General features: G+C 48.6%; 1 protein-coding gene across 1 annotated transcript in view; it reads right to left on the bottom strand.

Moving 5' to 3' along the window:
* Positions 1-15,286, bottom strand: part of LOC309410752 (uncharacterized protein) — a gene marked incomplete at its 5' end in the record, with an annotated part of 61,450 nt that overhangs the window by 34,363 nt on the left and 11,801 nt on the right. Inside the window, 5 exon segments of the mRNA XM_082007198.1 lie at positions 135-275; positions 798-864; positions 1,442-1,548; positions 2,280-2,441; positions 3,646-3,702. Of these exon segments, the coding sequence (XP_081863324.1) occupies positions 135-275; positions 798-864; positions 1,442-1,548; positions 2,280-2,441; positions 3,646-3,702 (534 nt within the window).

Below are 15,286 nucleotides of genomic sequence, written 5' to 3'. Positions count from 1 at the left end.
CCCTCGGCTCCCCAGCCCTGTCTGACGCAAGGGCTGCAGCTGCCGCTGTACGGCAGGTGGCCACGAGGGCTTCTCTGCGTGACGGGGACCCCGCCAAAGAGCAGAGCTTTTCTACCCCTTTCTACTGCCTTTACCTTTTCCCCCAGCTTTGCCCTGCAGAAGACAGGCTTGCAGCCGGGCGGCATCGGGACCTTGAACCCGAGGGGGAGGTCCAGCAGCCTAGGGTCCATCAGCCCAGCAGCTCCTTCTCCCGGGTCCCGTCTTCTGTGCCCGCACTAGGAAGACAGAGACAATCAGGCGCTAGCTCGACAGGCCTCCTGCACGGCCCTTGCAAGACAGGGCACGTCCCCAGGGCCCGGAGCAGCCCCCCCATGGCGCAGGCTCCCCGGCCCAGCCCCCTCCAGCGGCCCGCTGCTCACCTCTCTCCCCTTCCCTGGTGCGCTCGGCATTGCATCTGCCTTTCGGACGCCAGCAGCGACACGGCGCTCCATGGCCTCTTCCAAGAGCTCTCCTGGAGCTGCGACCCTGCGCTGGCACCTCTCGCTCCAGAGGCACCCAGCTGCGGCCGCCCCAGCCGGTCCCCCAGCCAGCGGCTATAGAGCGCAATCGCGCATCGTTCCATCATCGCGTTGCCACGTCGCCACATTGTCACCTCACTGGGTTGCCGAGACGCCGCCCGGCTGCTGTCCACCGGGCGGTGGGGCGGGCCCGCCTGGAGGCCTGTTTGGACAGGCCCGAGGGCCACCCGCTCTTGCTGACCGGGCTTTGAGAGGCCATCTCCACAGGCCCCTTCCCACCTCGACTGTTCCGTGCTTCGGTGAAGCCAAGCCGGCATCCTCGCCCACCGGCAGGAGACGCAAGGGACTGCCGCACCAAAGGTGCTCGGGCTTGGCTCGGGTTTACCCCCTTTTCCTTTTCCGACCTCTTCCCTGTCACGGGCAAAGCAGCCTCAAGTCGGGGACTTGCGCTGAAGAAGCGGATGCAAACTGACCAGAATAAATGTAAGCTGGGAATGAGAAGGAAAAAAAATACATCCATGAACGACCTCTCCAACGGGAGCAGCGGGAAAAGCAACTCAGTGAGATTTAAGGCAGATTTTCATCATTCTATAGAAGGGACTGCTCTACGTGCGGCATGCATAGCGCTGGTGAGTCTCTTCCAATGTGTCCACACTCGCCCGTGTCTCTGTGAATCACCAATCATCACCATAGTCAAGTCACCTGTTTAGGGCCCCTGCATTGCTTCTAGCCCGAGCCCCTCAGCTTTAGCTGAAAACCAGCATCGAACAAAAACGGTTCTGAAAATAGCCTAAAGCACGCTTAATGCTTTAGGAGAAATCCGAGCTGTAGCCGCAACTAACGTTAACATCGCGGCTCCAAAAGCAGGTGTGAAGGGAAGCTACAGCTCTTCTGCAAGAGCTCTAGCCTTAGCTTCTACTCACCGGTCAGTGGCAGTCTTCGTTGCCAGGAAATGACGGCGGAAGGTTACCGCCTGGCGCCACAGGCCGAGGAGACGGTCATCTTCACCCCTTAAGTAGCTGTCATAAAGCTGAACGTGCAAAGACAAAAAGAAATGCCAAGTCAGCCTTCGCTGCCACTGCACAAGTCTCTCTACACAGGAGAGACTACAGCCACCATCCCCAGGTCTCCTTTAGCAACCACTGCAACAGGGGCATCAAGGGCTCAGGAGCCACCACAGAAGCATCCTCAGCAGACCTGCCACCTGACTGCCAAGAAGGGAACGTCCACGCTCCTCCTGCAGGAGTGGACGGCAGCAAAGCAAACTGATCACGATTCCTCCTCTCGCCTTGCCGAGGTGTCCAGCGGTCGTGGTGGAGGAAGACAAAAACAAGCCCCTCCGAGACCCGCGTCAGATTTCCTGCCAACAGGCTGTTACGGGAGGTAAGGGAGGCCTGCCTTGTTCTTCTGCTGGCTCCTCTGAACCTCAAAGCACACAGTCCTCTCTGGTCTCCACTGCTCTAGATGGACACTCCAGGACTATTAAAAAGACGAGCGGTCCTCTGTGACTGCCCTGCAGTGCCCAGCAACAGCAAGCATTTGCCTCCAAGACCGAGCAGTACGCTCACAGCAGGTGGGCACATTCCATCACCACAATTTGCTGACACTCCTCCATCTCACACCCCTGGCTTCTGCTCGTCAACACCAACACAGCCTCAACAAAGCCACAACCTTCCCACAGCAAGTCCTCTAGGCCACAAATAAAACGCACTCGCATTCCGCCCTGGCATCGCCCGTGACGCTCCCGTAGCCGCTCCTTACCTCACGTTCAGCGCGCCATTCACTCTCCCTCAATTCCAGCTCCTGCCGGGCCCTCATCCAATGCGCCGTCAGTTCTCCAACATCTTCTCTGAGGGCTGAATTAACCTCATTCACTTCATCGAGGTGCTCCCGCAGGACAGTGTTCACTTTGGCCAGGAAAACCTTGGAAAGGGAGAAACAGCAATGAGGCCTCTGAACAACTGCTATCCACAAGCAGCATCCCCGTCATTTCCCAGCTCCCTCCACACAGACTTTGTTGTCAAACCGAGAGGCAGTAGAAGTGCTTTCTAGCATTAACTGAGAGCTCTCTGTGAGGGCAAACTCATTTGCTTAGGCTGGAAAGGGTCCTTTGGAGGTCGCCCGGAATAGCCCCCCGCCCAAAACAGAGCTGTTCAGCACACACTCCTAGGACTGCCCCACGGAAAACAGACTGTGGACCTTTCTCTTTTCAAAGCCGCTTGCCCAGCCGCTTCCCCTGGGGTGACCAGGTAGCACTGACGGGTTTCCCCTCACTTCCACGAGCAACCAGGGTACCAAGTACCACTCCTTCCTGGTACCTTTGCTGCTCCTCTTCCCACTGAAGCAGTGCTTTCTCCAGGCTGTGCTCTTCGGCGGCTTCCCACCTGCCTGCAAGGGAGCCCTGAAGGAGAAAGGACATGTTTAGTCAAATTCTCCTGTTCCCTTCGCTCCCGTCAGCACCCATCGCTTTCCCCTCCCTTTGTTGGCTATCATCTCAGGAGCTCGGGGCTCCTTCCCGGCGTAACGGTCTCGTGACTACGGACAGGAAGGGAGGGGAGGGGCGTTACTAGCTAATGGCAGCAGCTCTCCTCAGTCTCCCACTGTTGCACTCTCACAGCGAGGCATCCTCAGCTCATGACCGCGAGCGCTCACTTCGACCCGAAGCCCGGGAACGCTCTCCCACTCTCCTGCCCTTCGTTCCCTGGGTTCACTTTAGCCGTGAAGCGGAAAGAAAAGCGCAGAGCCGGCTCTGCATGTGGAATGCCAGCATTCTCGCCTTCCAACGTGCCATGTTTCAGGCGGCTCTTTTTCAGGGACAGCCATGTAGCGTACCAGGCAGCACAGCCCTCTCCCGAGACCTAGGACAAACGCTGCTCCAGCAGCAAAGCCCTCTTGCACGCAGCTAAAAGCCTTCCTGACAGGCTTTTCTGGATGGGCATTTCTGCGCCTACCGGCTGCTCTATGAGCGGCAACCGGACAAACCACCGATGGGCAACCGTACAGGGCTTCCTTCCAGCCTCAGGTGGCAGAACCTCGTTTTCCTCTGCCCCGGCTTCGGGGAGCTTTGTGCTGTCTGCGTCAACGAATGCTACGCAGGCGACCTCTCGTCCGCAACCTGCACACTCACCCCTGCTGCTCCCGCTCGCCGCTCCAGCTCTCGACACCGAGCCCGGTACTGCAGGACCTGGATGGGCACACGCAATGGCCATGTGCGGCTGCAGCCTGTGAGGGGCTCGGCTCCTCCCGCCCCGGCTTTTCTCCCGGTCCCGACAGCCCCAGCACCGGGCCCTGCCCGGCGCTGCCCACACGGGCAACAGGGAGCCGTGGCGGCCCGGGGCAGCTCCCGACACGGGCCGGGCAGGCGCCCGCGCTCCTCCCCTTCGCCTGTAACTGCCGCACCGGCACCGCTTGGCGCTGCCGCGCCTCCTGCGAGCTCTGCAGCCGGCGCCGCAGGGAGGCCTGGCTCCGCGCCGCCACGGCCCCGCTCGCCCGCCGGGCCCGCCGCCCGCGGGGCTCCGCCGCCTGACGGGCCCCGCGGCGGGGGCCGCTCCGCGGCCGGCCCCGGCGGACCGAGCTCAGGCGGCCCCGGGCCGCGGGCTGGCGCCTGCCGGGCCGGGCGGAGCGGCTCACCCTGCCCGCCGGGCGCGACCGGGAGCCGGGCCGCGGGCCGGGAGCGCCGGGCTCGCTCGGGCCGCTCTGTGGCAGCGCTTCCCTTCTCGCTCCTCGCTGACGGTGCCGCGCCGGGCTGCGAGGCTGCCGCGGGGGAGAGGCCGCCCAGGCAGCGGTTTGCTCCGGCGCGTTCTGCGCGGAGACCGTTACCGGCCGCGGAGAGCGCTGCGGGCAGCCCCTGGCACCGGGGCGGCGATGGGGCGTGTGGGCACCCTGGGGCGGGGGGGCTGGCACCGCGGCGGCACGGGGAAGCTCCCTCGGCCAGGGCAGCCCGCGGAGCAGCGGCAGCTTTCGGCTGAAAGCTCAAGCTTCAGCCCTTGGCTGCGCTGGAGCAGGAGGCCCCGTCTGGTGCGAAACCCAGAGCTCCGCGGGTGGAGTCGCTGGCGCTTCGACTCCCCGGTTGCAGCACGAACGGGACGGGCTGCAAGCAGAAAAGAGAAAACACGCTGTGGCAGACAGAACTGCAAACCCACTGCCAGGACAGCCTGCTCTGTGACTGAAGCTCGCTGTCAGCAGCTCGTGAAGAAAGACAACAAACACACACGGCAAGCGGGGCTCAGTCCCCTTTGCCCAGACCAGGCTGTTACGTGGATTCCCTTATCCGCCACTCAAGCCCTGAGGCTGCAGAGCTTACACTTACTTAAGTAACGCTTAATTCCTGCGCTTGCGAGCTAATCAAGAAAAAGGGCTAGTTCCCTGGCCAGGGTGCTCCTCCTCCCTGCTCCGCCACGCTGCGGGCGTCCCCCGCATCTCTCTGGGAAGCGCCACAGCCTCAGCAGTCCGGCTGCTGTTGGATCCGCTCCCAATGAGAGGAGGGGTTAAGGGAATCTTAGCAGTTAATTAGTAGATGAAGCTTGAAATCTTGTTAGCTATTGTTAAAGCAGGAGAACTGTAGTTCCTCCCAAAGACAGGTCCTGATAAACTGAAAGGAGCAAGAAGATTTGTGGCTCCTCACAAGGACGGTCCCTGATAAGAATTAAGAACTTACCTCAAGAAACTAGCTCTGCGGTTTGGATAGAAGCCAAAAAACAACGGAGCCTGCGCAAAGTCAAAAGGTTACTAGCGGTGATGAAGAGGAACCACCGGCCTTCATCCCCACGACCCCTGACGACCACCACCAGGAGGCAACACGCAAGCGCAGATGGGAGGAGAACTCATTTTAATACGAAGCGGGGATAGATCATGCATATGTATAGGTATATTGCTAAACTTTATGTATATGCAACACTTTGCTGTATATATTTGAAGTAAGTGCCTCGTTGGGCGCGCACGGTTTTTGGTGGGACTACCCCCCCGTGCTGCCCAGCGCTGAATAAACATACCTACTTTACAATCTTACAGATTGTGGAGTCTGTTTTCCGCACGTCAGTTTTGGCGAGCCAGGCAGGAGACTCTCTGCTTAACCGCGGGACCGGCTGTGGAGCTGTCACCGAAATCGGGAATAAACCTCGTAACACCAATGTAGTGTTAAAAGGCAGGCATTCTTTATTCACGGCGCCGGGAACACGGGGGATAGCTCCTCCTAAATCGTGTTCGCTCGATCAGTTCAAAAATCAAACATTTATAGGCAAGATTAATACATATTCATCAAGTGTCCATACAATGATTGGTTAAGTATTCCTCGCCTACCATGTAAATGACCACGCATGCTCACTATAATTTCTTGGGATTTTACTTCCTTAATCTTTTGAGTCGGAGGGTTTCTTGAGTGGGTGGTCTCTGAGTCGGTGGTCGCGATCTCCCCCTGCCGGAATTACCTTTCCTACAAAGTTCACTTAAGCTTGGCAACACTCAATAGATCTTCACAGGCTATCGGTCCAGTATGCAATCATTCACCCCGCAGTCCTTTGTTTTAAGACAAGACTATAGAATGAATAATTACCTACCCACCGGACCGTAGAACTGACCAAGGTGTTCCTTCTTTCTGACTACTTGTTATTAGAACAAAACATAATACCATGATCACAACGTTACACTTAACTCCTTGATAATTAAATCAAGATGAGAAGGGTTAGGTGGGTTCTCGAGCAGCATTGCTGGTGCATAATGTTCTTATAGTTACAACTTTCTACAAATTCACAAACCTATTTTCTAACCCTATTTTATTTTAATTCTCTACCACCTTGGTTACATTTCCCCCCTTTGGAAGTTTTGAAATAATTTCTTTTCAATACTTCCATTACAAATTAATTTCCTTATTAACATTCAATCACTTTATTGTATGATGGTAGGAGCATTATTAGTTAGTCCATTTAAATTTTGGTGTTTTGTAGTCAATGCAAGTGTAATTCTGCTATCAATGGTAGCTCTTTTTGTAAATTTCTTTTTCAAACAATGATAAATGAATAATATTCTCAAAGATATTATTAATAATAATAACACAGTATCAATTAAAGGACTTCACCCAAGAACTCAAGTTTTATCCCTATCCACTGAAAATTTTATCAAACCAATTTTCTTGCATGTCTTGTTGCATTTCCTGAGTATCCTTTTCTATTTTTCTCAATAAGTCCAAATCATATTCAACATCCTGGGTAACATTTGGGATATCTATGCAACAATGATCTATCCTATCCCTCAGGTATCCACAAACTCCATGTTCTTTTAGTAAGAGCATATCTAGAGCTATCCTATTTTGTAGGGTCATCTTCAAAGTGGCTTGTAACTGTAAATTTAGTTGTTTAAATCCTTTCCTCATTATTTTGGCTAATCTTTTCACTTGACCTGTTAACTTATATAACCAATCCCTATTCCTGTAAGTTGCCAAGGGAGTCAATAAGGATTCTAAGGCTCATCCAAGTTTCACTCCTGTGGAGGGTTCATTCCAATCATCATCATCAATTTGTGATCTTTTTGTCCATAAAGTTAAAATTTTCAGAATCTCCCCTAAAGGAAGATTTCTTTCAGATTGGACATAATCTTGGCATTCCTAAAGTAATTTGTTTTACTTTCCCGTCCATTGGTAAATGGGTGGTCCAAGTTCCATCACTCATTGCCCAAACTAAATGTCCTGGGTTCTGAACTGTAGATCTTCTACAACTAAATATTGATCCCTTTCTAATTTTATATACACTAGTCAAATTTAAATCGTTCTTGAGTCCTCTGCACTAACACCCATATTTCAATGCAGCTGCTAAGGGAGGAACTTCTCGGACTGCTCTATCAACTGCACTGCAATTACATATCTTTTTACAATTCCACCAGGGTACTATGTCTTCCTTTTCCCTGGATGTGGTTCCCCTGTCATTAACTGATGGGAAAACTGTAAAGATTGTTCCGTCCCAGGCAAAACACCATGAAGTATTAGCCATATATTGAAATTGAGATAGAATAGTCATAGACCACACTGAATCCCATGCAGCCTCTGCCTCTAGCTTAGTCTGATTTTCACAATTATGGACTACATGTCCAGCTTCCTCGGGATCATGTACAGGGAGGCCTCTACTTATTTCTTTGCATAATTGTTTATCCCTTGTGCTTACTGCACTCAAATTTGTTGTTAAGATTCCCCATGGAATTGATTCACCTACTGCTCTTGGAATTGGAAGACATGCGGTTATTTGGGTTACATTTTGTAAATTTGCAAATTCTTTTATCAATCCTACCATTAAATTTTCTTCTGGAGTTCTCCTTGGAATGTATATTAGCTGCTCTGCTTCACCCTCCCTTCCAATTGATCTATTATCATCTCAAATAACGCTCCCAACATCATCAGTTTCCAAATCAAAACCCATTTTTCCATATTTTCCAATGATAATTTCTTAAACATGTTTTAAAATCAACTTTGCAGTCTCTGAATCCCTATTGATGACCTTCCATGACGGGGCTTTCTTCACTCGGGTGTCGTGTATCCCCGGTTCCACTCCTCCAACCTTGATTGCAGTATAAGTTGTTAACAGTACCTAGAATGGTCCCCTCCACTTTTCCTGCAGTGGTTCAGAGTTCCAAGTTTAAAGATCACCTGGCTGATACTGATGTACAGGCAAGTGACCTACTCAGCACAATATATCTCCAAAGTGCTCCAAGGACTTTTCCTAAAGAAATTAGATACACTTGCAAATCAGTTTCCCCAGCTACCTTCATATCCCCTGGGATTAAAGGAGTCTGGTACAGTTTACCATACAGGACTTCATATGGACTTATACCGTCTCTTGATCTTGGTTGGATCCTGATTTTCAAGAGAGCTAGTGGTAAAGCCTGTGGCCACTTCAAAGATGTTTCCTGACAAATTTTACTTATTTGTCTTTTCAACATTTGATTCAATCTCTCAATTTTTCCACTCGATTGTGGCATCCAAGGGGTATATAAGTCCCATTTTATACCCAAAACTTTACTGAACTATTGAACTACATCTGCCACAAAGTGTGGTCCCCTATCAGAAGACATTCCCAATGGCATTCCAAATCTTGGTATTATTTCCTTCAACAACACTTTAACTCCCTCTCTAGCTTTGTTGGTGCGGTAAGGGAAGGCCTCCGGCCATCCAGAAAATGTATCCATTAGTACTAATAAATACCTGTACCCGTTCTGACTGGGTAACTCAGAGAAATCAATTTGCCAATAATCTCCTGAAGAATTTCCTTGTTTTATCATTCCTAGAGGTGGCCTCTTTTGGTTCATGGCGTTATTTTTAAGGCAGATTGGACATTTAGCTATTATTGATTTAACTATTCCTGTCATTCCTACACATACTACAGATGTTTTTAAACTTGAAACCATAGCATCTACTCCCCAGTGTGTTTGTTCATGTTTTTCCTCTGTGAGTTATGTCATAATTTGCAGGGTTACTATCACCTGTTTTTTTGTTTTACTGGTACTAGTGCAAGGATACCTCGTTCTGCAGCCTCTTTTGCAGCTTTGTCTGCCAATCGATTACCTATATTTACAGCCGTCTCACCAAATTGATGAGCTTTACAATGCATTACCGCCACTTCTTTCGGCCTCTGCACATCTTCCAGGAGTTGGAGAATTTCTTCTTTATACTTTATTGATGTTCCTTGAGCTGACAGCAGTCCCCTTTCTTGCCAGAGGGCTCCATGAGCATGGATCACACCAAATGCATATTTAGAATCAGTCCAAATATTCACCCTTCTTCCTTCAGCTATTTGCAGAGCCCGCCTCAATGCCACCAATTCTGCTTTCTGTGCTGAGGTACTTACAGATAGTGTCCTTGATTCCAATACCTCAGAGGTGGTGATGACAGCATATCCAGCCATTCGTTTTCCTTCTCGTACGAAACTGCTTCCATCTGTATATAGCTCCAGATGAGGGTTTTCTAGGGGTTCATCTCTCAGGTCTGGTCTGCTGGAATAAACTTGTTCAATAGTTAACAAACAATCATGTTCCAAATTTCCTGTTGGATTCTCTGTTGACAAAAATATTGGATTGCTGGATTAACAATCGGTGTGGTTTTCAATTCCACATCATCTTGTTCCAATAGGACAACCTGATACTTCAGCATTCTGCTGGGGGATAGCCAGTGACCCCCCCCTTTTGCTCTAGAACAGTTATTACCATATGCGGTACGTACACCACCGTCTTTTGACCCATGGTCAATTTTCGAGCTTCTTGGATCAGCAATACTGTTGCTGCCACAGCGCGTAAACATCCTGGCCATCCTTTACTCACGTTGTCAAGTTGTTTAGAGAAGTATCTCACTGGTCATCTCCAGGGTCCCAGCTGTTGCGTCAGCACTCCAAGAGCCAGATGTTGCCTTTCATGTGCAAACAACTCAAAAGGTTTGGTCACATCAGGTAGTCCCAGAGCAGGTGCCATCATTAATGCCTTTTTCAGTTCTTTGAATGATTTCTAACATTGTGGTGTCCAAGTCAGATACTGATCCTTGGATTCCTTTAAAGCCTCATACGGTGGCTTTACATATAATCCATAATCCAAAATTCAAAGTCAGCACCACCCAATCATTCCCAGAAAAGTTCTCAATTCTTTCAGGCTACTTGGTTCAGGAATTTGACGGATAACTTCTTTTCTTTCATTTCCCAATTGTCTCTGTCCTTGGGATATTTCAAATCCCAAATAAATTACTGTTTCTTTTCCTATTTGGGCCTTATTTCTGGAGACTCTATATCCTCCTTGGCCTAGGAAATTTAGTAAACTGATAGCAGAACACTTCCCTTTTGGTCCTGTCTCTTCCATATCTCTAATTCCTTTGCCAATTGATTCCCAAATATCGTAGGGCTATTTTTGAATCCTTGTGGAAGTACAGTCCATGTCAATTGGGTCTTTCGTCCTGTGGCCAGACTTTCCCACTCAAAAGCAAATATGTTTTGGCTGCCTATATCTAGAGGTATGCAGAAGAAGGCACCCTTTAAATCTAGTACAGTAAACCATTTATGTTCCTCTTTTAAGGAAGTCAGTAAAATATATGGATTAGCCACTACTGGGTGTATATCTTGGACTATCTGATTTATACCTCTTAAATCCTGAATCAATCGGTATTCCTTACCTCTGGATTTCCTTACTGGTATATGGGAGTGTTATATTCTGATTCACACTCTACCAATAGTCCATATTCTAAAAATTTTGTAATCAACCCCTCTAATCCTTTTCGAGCTTCCCACTTAATAGGATATTGTTTTTGTCTTACCGGTTTGGCTCCAGGTTTTAAAATCACCTTTACCAGCTCTGCCAATTTAGATGGTCCCAGAATTCCACTTGCCCAGACCAAAGGAATAACTGCATTTTCCACTTCTTCTGGAATCTGTTCTTCCCTGTAGGAATCCTGTAACATAAACACTCTTGCCTCTATGGCTTTTGATTCTGGCATTAACAACTTGATTTCTCCATCTTTGAAAGTTCTTTGTGCATCTAATTTACTCAATAGATCTCGTCCCAACAAAGACAGTGGACATTCAGGCATATACAGAAACTGGTGAGTTACCCATTGTTTTCCCAATTTAAACTTTAATGGCTCTAAAAATGGCCAATTTTCCTTCCGCCCTGTCGCACCAACAACATCTACTGATTTGTGACTAAATTTCCCTTTACATGTATACAATACTGAGTAAGTAGCTCCAGAAACTCTATTTCTTCATTCCCTAGCTTCAATGTAACCAGAGGTTCAGCTAGGGTTGATTCCCCCAGTCCCCTTCATAGTTCTTCATCCAGAGTCATTAATTTAATTGCCTGCAGAGCCGGATCTAATTCTCCTGCCTTAGGACATTCTCTTTTCCAGTGCCCACACTTCTTGCAAACAGCACATTGATCTTCTGCCAATCGGGGCTTATTTTCCTTCTCTCTCTGATATTCATTCCTTGTCCTCTCCCTCTGCCTATCCTGTTATTCCCTGCCAAAACTGCTAGTAGCTTTCCACCCCTTCGGGTTTGCCTCACCTATTTTTCTTTTACTCTATTGTTATATACAGCCTAAGCAATTTCAAGCATTTTACCTTAGCCACCCTTTCGGGATCCTCCTGATAGGTACCTGCAGTCTCTTTCCATGATCTTAAATCAGTAATTGAAAATTAATTTCACCACCACTGTTTCGAGTTCTCATCACATTTTCCCTTTTTCATAATCTTTACCATGGGATCATACAGATATATTCCATACTGTCTCTGCCATTCTGGATGATTTTGTAGTGTAAAGAACAAATCAATATAAGCCATTTCTTCCCATTTACCCTCCTTTTTACAAAACAACATTAATTGCAAGATGGTGTTATATTGCAATGTCCCATTTTCTGACCATTTCTCCCCACTGTCCAACCTTGGACATACATTGGCCACCAATGATTGCAATATTCAATTAATTGCTTCCGAGTCAGAGGATCACCTCCCAGATCTTTCCAATGCCTCAAAATACAACCCAAAGGTGTTTTTTGTGGGATAGATCTTTTACTCGGAAATGTTCCCATCTTCCCAAGACTAGTGGGTGTGATTGTGCACTATCACAGGCACTAGTCGGAGGGACCCCTACTCTCCTCGAGGGTCCCTCTGGATCTTCTAGCCCCCTGCTAGAAATCCCCCAACCTCCTTACCTGGGCCCCTAGCCCAATCTTGCGAGGCTTTCGCCGCGTCTTATAGGCAGGCATTCCTTGTGAGGGTCCCGTACCCTCACCCTTTCCAGAGGTACCTTTCAGCCCTACTCTGCGTAGCTTTCGCCGCGCCTTACGAGCGAGCTAGTGGGACTCGAACCCACGTTACTTCAATCCTTTAAAGAATGCCTTATTACCTTTCCAGGGGACTTGCTCAGAATTCTTTGGTCCGGGGATCAGAGGTTCTCCCCGAGAATCCCTCGGTGCCGGCTGGAGGTCCTGTGATCCCACGGATCCGTCGAGATTCACAAGCAGGGTCCCATCTGGGTCGCCAAAACTGTCACCGAAATCGGGAATAAACCTCGTAACACCAATGTAGTGTTAAAAGGCAGGCATTCTTTATTCACGGCGCCGGGAACACGGGGGATAGCTCCTCCTAAATCGTGTTCGCTCGATCAGTTCAAAAATCAAACATTTATAGGCAAGATTAATACATATTCATCAAGTGTCCATACAATGATTGGTTAAGTATTCCTCGCCTACCATGTAAATGACCACGCATGCTCACTATAATTTCTTGGGATTTTACTTCCTTAATCTTTTGAGTCGGAGGGTTTCTTGAGTGGGTGGTCTCTGAGTCGGTGGTCGCGATCTCCCCCTGCCGGAATTACCTTTCCTACAAAGTTCACTTAAGCTTGGCAACACTAAATAGATCTTCACAGGCTATCGGTCCAGTATGCAATCATTCACCCCACAGTCCTTTGTTTTAAGACAAGACTATAGAATGAATAATTACCTACCCACCGGACCGTAGAACTCACCAAGGTGTTCCTTCTTTCTGACTACTTGTTATTAGAACAAAACATAATACCATGATCACAACGTTACACTTAACTCCTTGATAATTAAATCAAGATGAGAAGGGTTAGGTGGGTTCTCGAGCAGCATTGCTGGTGCATAATGTTCTTACAGTTACAACTTTCTACAAATTCACAAACCTATTTTCTAACCCTATTTTATTTTAATTCTCTACCACCTTGGTTACAGAGCGGACGCCCCTGGGCGCGCCTCGAGCACTTTCCTCGGAGGGGAGTCCGCTGCCAGCCGCTCACCGCGGGAGCAGACAACAACCTCCTGAAGCTGCGGAAGAAAACGGTATGTTTTATGAGGGGAGCCTGTAAGTCGTACGCGTGGCCGGGGCAGCTGGTAAATCGCGCGGAGACGTCTGGCGTGCAGCACAGTCCCCGTAGGAGGAGGGTACCCTGTATGGGAATAGGGGGATTTGCTGACCGAAGGGGAGGCCGCTAGCGATCTTGAGGGTAGATCGAGCAAATCCGAGGTCACCGCTGCATCCCAGTGTCGGGAGCCAGGATGGACCTGCTAATGACTAGTATATAAGAAGCAGGAGAAGGGTAAGCGGACCTCCTCGCAGTTGCGGTAGGGTTATTATTTTATATATTTGCAGCTGCTGGATGGGTGTTACCTGGAGTGATGAATGTATAAATTAAGTACCCGGGAATTTTATGTTAAAAGTCTTTGTCTTTATGTGTGTAATATATAGAAAGATTGTGAATACCTTTATATGTTAATGAAGAAGCGGGGCAAAGGGAATTACTCCTTCAGTGGTTCGGGCTCGAACCTTGGGGATATCTAAATGAAGGAAGACATTGGATAAAAAGGGGAAATGAACAATTTTTTCTGAGGAGCGTATGTGACTCCTGCAGGGTGGAAAGTGGCCTCAGATTGGGAACAACCTTCAGACATTTTTTGTAAATCCCAGTGTTGGTGGACAAATAGGAGTAATTCCCTGTTTTGTGTGTGGAAAGGAAAATCTAATCCCGGAAATTTGGGAAGTGTGGGAAAAGAACTGGAAAGAAACCATAAAGAAGTCTAAGGAACAGCTTGTGTGGAAACTTATTGAAAAGTATATCAGAAACTAAAGTAATAGAAGAGCTTTGCAAAAATGGGTAACACTCAAAAGGGAGTTTTAAAGAAAAGCCCCCTAGGCTGTGTGCTTGCTCATTGGAAAAACATTGTTGGGATTGGGGGAACAGAAAGTAAAAAAACCCTTATTAAATATTGTAATCAGTGGTGGCCGTTGTATAAGTTAGAGAATGATGCTAAGTGGCCACTTAATGGATCTATAGACTATAATACCCTTTTACAATTGATGTTGTTTTTAAGGAGAGAAGGGAAATGGGATGAAGTTTCATATGCAGACATGTTTTTCACCCTCCGAAACCATCCGGAGTGGCAAAGGGACTGTGGAATGGTGCCACCACAGGACCCCCTGGTACTCGCACTTGAGCGGGAAAATAATAAAGAACTTAGAGGTAAATTAAAGCGATGTTGCTCGGCGTGCAGCATTGGACAAAGATGCATTAAAGTAAACAAAACCCACCAGGCACCGGAACCAGATTTAACTGACCTATTTAAGCCTCCCCCTCGATCTCAGGAACGGGATGTGGACTCAGACGAAACTTCCACCCCCCCAGATAGCCCCGTATCTTCCCGCACTAGGGGGAAGTCTGCTCCAGTGGCCTTACAGGCACCTCTCCGAGAGGCGGTAGGACCCGAAGGTGGGACAATGCTAATCAGAGTGCCTTTTTCTATTGCTGACTTACAAGGATGGGAAGGGGCTGCGAAGGATTACAGAGCTGATCCAGTGAGAGTAATGAGGCATTTTCAATTTATTGTGAAACAGCACAACCCTGACTGGAAAGATATACAGTTATTATTAGAATATATGACTGAGACAGAAAAACAGCTGATTTTAAAGACGGCAGGGAATTTAGCCGAAGATCATTATAAGAGTATAGGAGGGGACGTCAAAGATTATTTTCCTCTCCAAGATCCGAAATGGGATCCTAACAAATCCTCACATATGGAAAGATTGCAGGGGTATCAGGAATGGATTTCGAGAGGAATAGAAAGAGCTATCCCCAAAACAATAAATTGGTCAGCTTTGTATGCAGTCAAACAGGGCCCCTCCGAGTCCTCGTCTGAATTCCTGGATCGGTTGAGAGATGTAATGCGCCGTAACACACCGCTAGATCCTGGGTCAGAAATAGGGATACAACAATTAGTTTCTCTGTTCCTGGGTCAAT

Source organism: Phaethon aethereus (genome assembly GCF_964289735.1).
Source record: "Phaethon aethereus genome assembly, chromosome: 16".
In the NCBI taxonomy this organism is placed as follows: Eukaryota; Metazoa; Chordata; class Aves; order Phaethontiformes; family Phaethontidae; genus Phaethon; species Phaethon aethereus.
Note: the sequence above shows the minus strand (reverse complement) of the source record. Positions and strands in the feature narration are given on the sequence as shown.